Here is a 12,453-nt window from a genome sequence, read left to right as displayed (position 1 = left end):
AATTTTTAACTTCTCCATTTGGAGAGGACCAAGTATATTTATAATTTTTCTGCGATAAAGTATTGTATTAGCAAGTAAATTATTTAACTTGCAAAAATTTAGTAGCATTTCACCTCGTTCTTTGGTTTCATCAATCCCAAACGTTCTCATTACATCTCTTTTATCTTCTGTGAATGTTCCAATTTTAGCATTGAAGTCACTCATGATTAAGGTGATATCTATTTTCTTAGTAGTGTTTATTTTGACTTCGCGATGTTCAAGAAATTCTAAATATTTTTCTTCATCTTTATGTGATTGAATAGGTCAGTGGTTCTGGCTCCCAACCTTTTCCCACTTGTGTACCCCTTTTAAACCCATTTCTATAAATTGTACCCCCTTGTTTTTAAAATAGCTGTTTTTAAATATGACATTTATTGTTCCATAACTAATGTGTTTTGCATTTTGTTTACTTTACTTGTTTTTCCACCATTACTGATTATTTTTCACGTACCCCTGAACAGCCCAGCACATACTCCTGGCGGTACATGTACCACCGGTTGGGAACCAATGGTTAGGTGCATATACCTGAATTATATTTAGGTATGTGTTCTTCTCATTTGTTTTGAATCTAGCTGCTATTATTCTGGAAGATATTGATGATTTCTAGGAGAGAAGTGATCAGATGCTTTTTAATAATTAAATCAACTCCTTCTCTGTGTTGTTGATCTTTTCTACCTGTATAATATGTTCTGCCACATTTTAGCTCTTCCTTTGCCTGGCCAATGGGTTTCAGTGATTTTGATTACATTCCATTTAAATCTTTCCAATTCTTTCTCAATCACTTTTAATTTTACAGGTTTGAATAGTATCCAAACATTAATTATTGAAATATGGCTAATATTTTTGACAGACCACATTGCAAACTTTTCACCTGCCTTATGTGTTGTTTGAGTAAGTGTGTCAATTGTCCTGTACATGGTAGCATTTTTCATGTCTCTTCTGGCTATACTACTCATGAAGTTTAAAGGCAGATACTGCAGCCAGCTTGCCACTCCTCTGCTGCAGTGTCCATAATTAAGATAGGACATATACCTGGGAGAAAAGACAGACTCCCACTGCATGAGGTGAGAAAGTTGGTCGATTGGTAGAGCCTTTGCTACTGATGGCTCACTCAAAAAGTTAAGTTTGAGTGCGGATAGTAGTTGGAAGGGGATCAATCGTTCGATGCTGTTGGCACACTCTGCCTCGATGAGTCTTTGGACTCCCTGGAGGTGTCACATAATAATAATAATAAAATAAAATAGGAAAACAGGAAAGAATCGTCCCTAGCCCTGAAATCCTTTGATAGCATTGGGGGAAAGGAGCAAGAAGAGAAGAAATACAGGAGAAAAGAAGAGTAGGGACCAGTCTATCGATAATATAACAGGTGTATATTACATGAAGTAAGGCATGGTTTATATTGCCATAATTTAAATCACCCATAATGGTCACTCTTTTCCTATTATTTGCTTGGCTATTTTGCTTGTACATTTCCTGGTCACTACCTCCACATAACTCAGTCTATGGCAACATCTGAATAAGTGTTTTATTCTATTCATTTTTAAAGTGAAGACATTTTGGTTTCATGAGACCTTCAATTTTCACAAAAAATGCCATGACATAGACTTGACAAAAAATTGTCCAGTGGAAAAAACACATCTGACTGCTTTCCAAATGTATTCTAAAATGTGTTAAAAAAAAAAAAAAAAAGTGGTTTTAATACATCCTATTATAAAGTTAAATTGAATAAGCCAGTTACTGTTCTTAAAATCTTATAGGCCTACTATAGAACAGTATCAAAATGATGTTAATGTAAAGAATTATGTCAATTATTGCAATGGATCAGTGGTCAAAATTAAAGAGAAATATGCCAGATCTTACAAATTATTGCACATAATTTGAATTTTGCTGTTTTTAAAATTCTATCAGAGATCTTCTCTTGCTACTGAAATTGAAATGGTGATTATATAATATCTACACACACACACACCTTTCACCATAATTCATACTATGGGCAAGTAAAATTTTTCTGTGACCCAGTAGATTTAAGTGGTCTCACTGATGTCTATGATTTTGGGCTAAGTCGAGCACACCAGTGCCCAAAACTCCTTTTCCCTATATCTTGTAATTCAGGCATTTGTGTACATATATTTCAACATCCCTTTGGATCCACAATTACTCTTCTGTAATATCATTGCCAACCCATTCGAATCTGAAACCTGTGAAATTGCATTCAGCATTGCATAATCATTTCTGTACTCACACTCATTTATTCCAGGGATAGCCAGACACATGCTAGACATATATAAGTCCGTTCATCCATCGAATTCAGTCATACATCTATAAACTCCTCACCATTCCTCCTGCACAAATATTCTCATTGACTCATTAACAATTGTGGCCCTTCATCTCACCTCTGTCCTATCATACTAAGGCAGCAGACTCACAATTGTTACTTTACTCTTCATTTTCATTTTTTTCAACAAACAACTCTTTCATATCTGCTCTCATTACATATTTCTTGTTTCAAATCATTTGTTCCTATCAAAACAATGAACTCTTACACTTCTCCCTTCTGCAAGCTAACAGCTTCACTAACATCCTTGATCTTTGCACCTTGGAAGCATGCTTTACCAACCGATCAGCATATTAGGAATCATTGTCAAGCTTTTGGAGATATTAGTCAAGAGCAAAATACAGGAATGGATAGATGAAAATGGGATACTGTATGGAGGACAGCATGGTTTTGTGAAGGGTACATCATGCCTCAGTAACTTGCTCACATTTTATAATAGTGAAGGCTGAACTGGATAAGGGTAATCGATTTACAGTGATACTGCTGAACTTTGCTAAGGCCTTGACAGGATACCACATGGAATTCTAATCAGTAAACTGCAGCACATGGGGATGGATATAGGGTTGGTGAGATGGATAGGAGGGTGGTTGATGGAGAGATATCAAAGAGTAGTTTATTCAGGAGTGGAATCCAAAAGAAGGCCTATTACTAGTGGTGTGCCGAAGCATTCTGCTCTTGGACCACTGCTATTTAATTTGTTCATTAATGATATAGGAAATAATCTGAGAGGAACTGTTCATTTATTTGCTGATGATGCAAAGTTGGGTAGAGCAATAGTGAATGCATATGATGTCAAAATTTTGCAGAATGATTTGGATAGATTGGCAGTCTGGATTAATGAGAATGGATGTCAGTTTAATGTAGCAAAATGTAAGGTTATGCATTTTGGAATGAAAAAATTAGCAACAGTATATCACATTGGTAGAACTGTACTCCAGGAGGTTGACGAAGCCAGAGATTTGGGTGTGTTGGTGTATAGGGAGCTGAAGTTTATGTGGCACATAGCAAAAGTGGTTAAATCAGCTCATCAGATCACTTGGTTACTGAAGAATACTTTGATGAGCAGAGATAAGCAAGTTGTTCCTCTTTATTGAGCCTTGATAAGACCCCATCTTGACTACTGTGCCCCAGCTCTAGCCCCCTGGGTTTCTTCTTGATGGGGAGGAGGTAGAGAGGATCCAGAGGCGAGTGACGAAGATGCTAGCTGGTCTATGAAATGAACCTTACGAGAACAGGTTGAAGATCTGTGGGTTACAGAAATTGGTTGATAAGCAGAAAAGGGATGATACGATCAGGCCGTGGCCAGATTAGATCGCACTCTGAGGCAAACAATTAAATATCGCCTCTGATGGATTATAAGACAAAAATATAAGAAAAATCTCCAATTGCTATTTTGTTTTTATTACAAGAGAAACATTAATGGAAACGATTACATAACAATATTAATTAAATGTTTGTTCTACAGGCATATCATGCAAAACTGTTTATAAGCTCTTCTAAATTTAAATTATAAGCTATGTCTGCCTGTATCGATATAGATGCTAGACCAACCAATCTTTATTGGGTCATTGCTGTTCGCAAATAATTTTTAATCAGTTTAAGCTTGGAAAAACTTCTTTCTGCACTTGCTACACTAACAGGAATTGTTCTTTCCGCACTTGCTACGCTAACAGGAATTTTTCAGCTATATTGCCTACCACAATATGGCTGAATGAGTGCCCTTATTGAGCCACGCCGTGAGGCAGGCTGCCTCTATGAAACACCCTGCCGACAGTACTGGATATGATTGAGACATTCAAATTACTGAAGGGTTTTTACAAGATTAATTCAGAGGAAATTTTTCAGAACAGGTCTGGTGATGGGAGAACTAGGGGCCATCCATGGAAACTGAGCAAGAGTTTAGTTAGCAAGGGTGTTAGAACTAGGTTTTTTACTTGGAGAGTGGTGAATGAGTGGAATAAGCTGCCAGAGTTTGTTGTGGGTGCCATGACTGTAAATAAATTCAAAGCAAAGTATGATAGATACTGTGCAAATGCTGACTAGTTGTTCTTGATATAATGTTTAGGACCTAATTCGATGAGTCTAAGGAATCCTTGGAGTAGACTGTAATAATAAGGCTTTCATTATTTTCTCATTAAGTATACCTTTATCGTTGAATCTCCATACAATATTTGCTCCTTATTTCTAGATTGTTTCACTTTCATACTTTTCCTATGCACTTAAATAATATTATTAATAATTATAATTGGGGTTTTTAAGGGTCAAAGCTGTATAACTGAGAGGAGACCTCCAAATAGCCTTTAAAGGAATGTAGAGTACCGGCCAGTGCTTCTGACCTAATGTCCAGTCCTCACCTTCTCATGGCGCACCCTATTAGGTATCTACCTGGATACTGAATGAACGAGGATGTGTTGGAAATTTGGGATTTAGCCGACCAAATTGTATTCTTATTGGCTTAAACCAAAATATAAAATGATGGTATGCCATGACAGATTTTCATGCCGGCTGGGGCGTCGTCCAGTTAAACAAGGCCCCCATTGTTTTCACCAGGGCGAACAGCAAAAAGTCAGCTACTGGAACAAATCTTGAAACACATTTCAACTCAACATCACCAGAGTTCAAGATCAGTACTATCAACATAAGAAGCCTGAATGGCAAAGAAATCGAGCTAGCTGGGGAATTGGATAAGTACCAGATCGACATAATAGGGGTGACTGAAAAAAAAAAAAGACAAAATCTGGTGAGATATTTCTGAGCAATAAATACAAAATGTTATATTCAGTTATGTTATGGAATTAAGAATACAATATAAGAAAATAAACAAAGGTAAAAGCAAGAAAAGGTGGAACCTAGAAAAACTCAAAGGAGATGCAGGTAGGAAATTCAGAGAAGAACTGGAAAATAAAATAAGGAACAAAGAGAATATATCTGAAGAAACTATGGATGTTAATGCAAAATGGAATCAACTGAAAAACTTGATATATGAAACAGCTGCTGAAGAGATGGTTTTGTGGAAGGGAAAAGAATTAAAAAGCCATGGATTACAAATGAAATGATAAGAAAAATGGAAGAAAGAAGAAGATGGAAAAATGTAAACACTGAAGATGGAAGAAGAAAATACAAAGTATTAAATAATGAACTGAGAAGAGAAACTGAGAAAGCAAGAGAAGAATGGTTAAAAACAGAATGTAAAGAAATTGAAGAAATGGAAAAAAGGGACGATATGATAAAATGTTTGAAAAAGCAACAGAAATTACAAATTTAAAAAAAGCATGAGAAATCTGCCATTAGAAGATAAGCAAGGAAAACTGATTTATGATATTGAAATACATGGTGAAAGATGGAAGGAATATATCGAAGAACTTTATGCAAAAAATGAAAGACTAACAAAAATTGAATTGGAAGAGCAAAATGAAATCTCAACAGAAGAAAGGGGTCCTGAAATACTAAAGAGAGAAGTAGAAAAAGCAATTAAGGAATTAAAAAGTTGGAAGATGGAAAGAGTAGATGGAATACCTAGTGAAATCCTAACACAACTGGAGAACAAAGGTATAACAGAAACATGGAAACTCTGCAACCTCATTTACAAAACAGGAGTATGGCGTAAAGATTTCACAGAGAGTATTCTTATACCAATCGAAAAGAAAAGCAATCCTGCTAAGTGCACTGACTACAGAACTATAAGCATACTCTCACCTGCCTCCAAAGTACTGCTAAGAATATTAAATCAAAGATTGTATAATATAGAGTATTTTCTGGGGGATGATCAATTTGGATTTAGAAAAGACAGAGGAACCAGAGATGCAATTGGAGTAATGAGGACCATATGCAAAAGGAATATAGAAGTAAATAAAGAAGTTTATATTTGTTTCATTGACCTTGAAAAAGCATTTGACATGGTGAAATGGGAAAATCTGATGGAAATATTATGCAAAATAGGTTTAGATTGGAGAGACTGAAGGTTAATAGCTGAATTATATATGAACCAGATGGCCATAATAAAGACAAAAGTAGGAAAAACTAAAAAATGTGTGATTGGCAGAGGTGTAAGGCAGGGATGCTGCCTGTCACCGACGCTCTTCAATATATTTGCAGAAGAAATGATAAAAGAAGCATTTTATGAAGAGGAAAGAGGAATCACTATTGGAGGAAGAACAATACAAAATATTAGATTTGCAGATGATCAAGCAATATTAGCTAATACCGAAGATGAACTACAGCACCTAATGCAAAAATTTGAAAATATATGCAAGAAATATGGTATGAAAATTAACGCAAAGAAAACAAAAGTGATGAGAGTCTCCAGGAAACCAGGAAGTATCAAGGTGATGATGAATGGAGAAAGTGTAGAGCAAGTGAGACTATACAAATACCTTGATAGTATAATACAAGAAAATGGAAAATGTGACATGGAAATAAAAGAAAGAATTAACAAAAGAAAATATGCCTTTTATAGCAAGAAAAATTTGTTTATTAATAAAATGAATAAAAATCTAAAGAAAAGGCTTATTAAGTGCTATATTTGGAGTATGACCTTATATGGGTCAGAAACATGGACAATTACGAAGAAAGAAGCTAAAATGTTGGAGGCATTTGAAATGTGGTTATGGAAAGAGTGGAGAAAATAAAGTGGACTGAAAAAATCATCAATGAAGAAGTATTACAAAGAGTTAAAGAAAGGAATTTACTAAAGACCATAAGAAGAAGAAAGCATAACTGGATAGGACATGTATTAAGAGGAGACAGCCTACTGAAAAAAATGATAGAAGGGAAAATTGAAGGAAAGTGACCAAGAGGAAGAAGACGACTAATGATGGTTGATGATATAATGGGAACAAGACGATATCAGGAAATGAAGGAGGAAGCAAGAGACAGAGGAAATTGGGGAAGAGAATCTGCTGCGTTATACCATTGGACCTGTCAAGAGACAGAACACTAATGATGATGATCAGGCAATGACGATCAGGAAAAAAATATATAGTTATAGTACTGAACACAAAATATGAGACTAATCTTTAATGGTAAGCAATATCAGGTAGAGTGATATCAGAATGGAAAACTGGACAATGAGACTTATTTGGGCCTATGGTCCCACAAAAGGTTCTACTAAGGTAGAAGTGGAGGAATTTTTTGATGCTTTAGAAAAAGCAACTGACACAATGAAAAATGAAAAGTTGGTCCTTGTTGGGGAGCTAACTAGCAGAGTAGGAAATGATTGTCAGACATACAAAAATATACTGGAAAAATTTGGAGAAAAGAGCAAAGCTAATAATAATGGCAAATATCTGTTGGATTTCTGCTCAGGACATGGATTGGTTATTACCACCATGTTCCAACATAAAAATGTGCACAAATTCACATGGAGAGAAGAGGCATGGAATAAGAAAAGTCTCATTGACTATGTTATTGTTGGTAGTGATGTTTTCCCCCCCGATGCAGGACGCTAGTTTACAGAGGATTTGAAATTGGAAGTGATCACTATTTAGTCTTGAGCAGGATAAAATTGAATTTCATATCGAAAAGAAAAGAACATGTAAGAAAGTTTTAAAGAGAATAAAAGTTGAGCAGCTCTCAGATGTTAACTGTAACTAAAATACACAAACATTATTGAGAGTTTGAGAACAGGAACCAAACCTTGAAGATTCAGTGACAAGCCCTGAAGAAAACATTGATTCAGCCAGAGAGGCTTGTTGGTGAGGTCTGCAAGGATAGAAAAATCAGAACTCCATGGTGAACAGGAAATTAGAGAGACAGTAAAGCAAAAGAAGAAAGCATATGAAAAGTTCCTGGCAAATCCTGAAGTCAGTTGCTCTTAGAGAATACAGAGATAAATGTAAGAAAGGTAAACTCTGTGTAAAACTAGCTAAACAAAAGTAATGGGAAGACTTTGGTAAAAACATAGAAAATAAATATCAAGAAGGTGGCAAAATATTCTGGAGGCTGTTGAAAAAGCTCAGAAATGGAGGAAAGAAATGAAAGGAATTAGAGATGATAAAGGTGACATGAAAACTGGTGAAAAAAATATCCTTGATGTGTGGAGTAATTACTTCGAAAAATTGCTAAACTAAACAATCAGTGACAGCACAGAACACTGAACAGGCATGCGATCAGGAATACGTATCCATACTTGAAGTAGGAAAAGCCATCAAAAGCCTGAAATGTGGAAAAGCAGTGGAAGTAGATGATATTCGACCAGAAATGCTCAAGAATGGAGGTATAAAAGTCTTACAGTGGCTGTATTGCATAGTTCAGAAGGACGAATTCCAGATGATTAGAGTAGAGCTCTCATAGTCCCATATACAAAAAGGGAAATAAAACTGAATGTGAGAATTACAGAGGTATTTCCCTACTGAGTGTTCCTAGTAAGATTTGCACAAGTATACTTGAGAAAAGGTTGAGAAGGATTGTGGAAGGGAGGCTTGGTGAAGAACAAGCTGGATTCAGGCCAAATAGAGACTGTCAGGATCAGATTTTCCCTTTACAACAAATAGTTGAGAAATCATTGGAATATAACAAAGATCTGTACTTAAGTTTTGTAGACCTGGAAAAGGCATATTGACAAGGTGCGAAAAGGAAAAGCTAATCAAAATGATGCAGTTGTATGGTGTCAATGGAGCATTATGTCAAGCAATACTTTGTCTTTATTGGAGTTGTAAGTCAGCAGGCAGAATTGAAGGAAGTACAGGAAGGTGGTTCAGTCTTAAATCTGGTGTCAGGCATTATCCCCTCTGTTATTTACTATCTATATGGATTACATTATGAAGGAAAGTGGTATTAAACCTGATATCAAAATTGGAGATGTTAATCTCAGCTCTTTACTTTATGCAGGTAATGTTATACTTCTAAATAAATCAAGTACGTCTGCAAGATTCCCTGACTAAATTGAATAACTGTTGTAATAGATTTGGTATGAAGGTCAGCAATAACAATACAAAGACAATGAAATAGGCAGACACATTAAAAATATCAACTGCATTTTGAATGGGGAAAACCTATAGATCAAGTAAAACATTTCAGCTACTTGGGCATGATTTTTAGCAATGATGGTAAATTTAATATGGAAATAGACAACAGAATTAATAAAGCTGGTATGGTATGAAGTCAATTGAATAAATGCGTTTTGGGAGAGAATTGAGCAAGCATGACAGATTGTAAAGATGATATAGCAGGTTAAAAAAAAAAATGCAGGAGAGGATCCAGAGGGAGTATCTCCAATTAGTGCTGTTAGGGTGGTTTGGAAAGTCTTACAAATAAGAAGAGAGAAAGACGCCTATCTTTCTCTCTTATTTGCAATTGCAATGTTGGTGTAATATTGGTGTAAAAATGGTGAGAGAAGCACATCAAACATACATACAAGAGTTAATGGCAATATTTTGCAAGGAAGTAGGTGATAGAAGAGCAAGATAGTATCATTGAAAAGTATACAGGAGTATGGAGAACAAGAACAATAAGTAGGGTTTTTTTTTTTTTTTTCCCCACATGGAGTATAGTAAATAAGTAAAATTAATTCATTCTAAGGGTTTAATGCACTGGCATGGATTGTGTTCCAGGTCAAGACAAGGTATGATAGGTATTGCAATATACAGAGCGGACAGATGTTCAATGATGTATACTTCTGATTATTAAATTAGCTTAATTCATACTACAGTGATATTGATTTTTTAATTACTCTTATATGCTTGTATTATTATAACTGAAATATAGCAGTTTTCCTATATATGTATATTCCTGTACTGTTTTTAATTATATTACTGTTACAATTTGTAGAATCTGTTCACTTATAAGCATGCTCTTTTCCCTGCACTTCTGAAAAGATCCATACATACAAGTGGGATTTGCTGTAGAGTTCAAGCTGGAAAATATAGAGTAACCCGAAAGCATGATCGTCCACTTACTTATGAACAAGCAAATCCACCTCATTTTATTGCACATCGCAAGTCTTGGAATTCTTGGAACACATGTAAGGCATTCTATAATGATTTATCATTAAAATAGTTAAGGCATTCCCCTCCCTTTTTTTTTTTCCATCTGTGAGCAATTTACAAATATAAAATGTTTTGATTTGAAATCAGCTCAAAGTTTGAAGTAAAAAAAATTTGAAGTCATACAAAATAGAGAATGCCAAATAAACTTGTAGATTTATTTAGAAGAAAATAGCATGTTTCAATGATTTCACCATCTATTAGCTGAATGCATTGTCAGGAAAAACAGAGAATATATAAGATCTGAAAACTGCTAAAATCCATTGTTTTCTAAAATATTATAGCTAATGAAGTGTGTGATTACATAACAATGTACATCATGCACAGCATGTACATTGTTATGTAATGCCTGTAAGTTGTTATTATGCCAATATAAATATATTATTATTATTATCCTAATCCATGGAGTCACAGACTCAACTAGGAGGTCCCTTTTGACATACAAACAGCTCATCATACCATGCCTTAAGCAAATTCAAATTCTGCAGACACCACACTTTTGGGCAATGCATTCCAATCATTCACAACTCTCCAAACAGAAAACCTGCTTCTCACTCCTTTGCTCACACTTTCCTTATACAGTTTCCAAATATGACCTCTTCTTTTCCCCCAATCTACTACCATTTTATGAAAAACTCTTCAACGTTAATTCTATAACAAACCCTTACCAAATTGTACATCTCTATCATATCACTCCTCTTCCTATCCACTAGACTCTGTAAATTGCATTGTCTCAACCTTTCTTCATATTCCAGAGATCAGAAACTAATTTGGTCAATTGCCTCTGGATCCTTTCCAACATCTCTTCATCCTTTTGAAAACAAACAATTGACCAAATCTGTGCACAGTCCATATGTAGCCTAATCAGATGTGGTCAATTGTTTGTTTTCAAAAGGATGAAGAGATGTTGGAAAGATTCTGGTTCCTTATACAATGGAACCAGAATCTCCTTACTTCTACAAGTCAATGTCCTCTGCATCATTCTGAGAATTTGATGTGTTGTCCTCACAATTTTGGCAATGTATCCTCCAATTATTTCCTCCACCTCCAACAATATATCCCCACCAAGAAAAAATTCTACATCCCATCTTTGTTTCCCAAATTTTAAAACCTTACATTTTGTAACACTGAATTGGCATTGAATTCAGTGTTGCAAACTTTGTCGATACAACATTGAATTTCAATGTTGTCTCGACTTTGCATCAACTGTATATTCCCATTGATATCTTCTCCAATATCATTAACATACAGGTTAAACAGCAATGGCCCTAAAACAGACCCCTGAAACACACCACTAGTGACTTTCCTCTTCTGGAATATTGCATTGGACTGGAGATTGGCTGTATCTATCAGACAGCCAATCTCCAATCCAATGCACTAGTCTAATATCCAACCCTATCCACTCTAGTTTGACTATCAACTTATCATGTGGTAATCTACCGAAAGCCTTTGTAAAAGTCTAATACACAGAATAACCTATAATTCATCATCATCATCATCAAATTCCTGCCATGTACCCTCAAGGGGTGTACAGGATATGACAGTACTACATGAAAAAATTACATCATTACTAACTTCCTATCTACAATTTTCCTCCAAATCAGTCTGTTACTTGTCAAGACTCCAACATTATCAGATCTTATATTTCTATCGTCTAAGGCACTTTGTACTGTATCAATCCACCTATATCTTGGTCTTCCTCTGGGTCGTTTTCCTGCCAACCTGGCAGAGAACACTTGTTTTGCTAATCTTTCCTCTCCCATTCTATTTAAGTGACCATACCATCTGAGATTAGCTCTGCTAACGCATTCCTGGATGCTGACAATGTCAAGTTCTTTCCGAATATCCTCATTTTTAATATGATATTGCCATTGATGCCATCTGTTCACGCCTCTAATCTTTCTCAGGACTCTCATATCTGCGGTCTCTAGTCTTTGGTCAAGTGTTTTACTTCTGACCCAGCTCTCAGATCCATAAGTTAAAATTGGTTTGAACACAGTCTTGTATACAGCTAATTTAGTGTTCCGACTAATTTCTTTCTTATTCCATATGAATTTATTCAATTGACTTCCCACGATACCAGCTTTGCTGATTCTG

The 12,453-nt window shown here is 35.4% G+C and overlaps 1 protein-coding gene across 3 annotated transcripts in view; it reads left to right on the top strand.

Moving 5' to 3' along the window:
- mRpS24 (mitochondrial ribosomal protein S24) overlaps nucleotides 1-12,453 on the top strand; it is a 56,126-nt gene that overhangs the window by 20,713 nt on the left and 22,960 nt on the right. For all 3 annotated transcript variants that reach the window (XM_090404532.1, XM_090404531.1, XM_090404529.1), the window contains exon 2: nucleotides 10,142-10,334. In XM_090404532.1, coding sequence (XP_090260658.1) covers nucleotides 10,142-10,334 — 193 coding nt within the window. The remainder of the gene's footprint in view (nucleotides 1-10,141; nucleotides 10,335-12,453) is intronic.

This window comes from Typopeltis vanoorti, chromosome 14, assembly GCF_054136105.1.
Source record: "Typopeltis vanoorti isolate ZY-2024b chromosome 14, IOZ_Tvanoo_1.0, whole genome shotgun sequence".
NCBI lineage: Eukaryota > Metazoa > Arthropoda > Arachnida > Uropygi > Thelyphonidae > Typopeltis > Typopeltis vanoorti.
The sequence above is the reverse complement of the archived record's forward strand: the minus strand, read 5'-3'. Positions and strand labels throughout refer to the sequence as shown.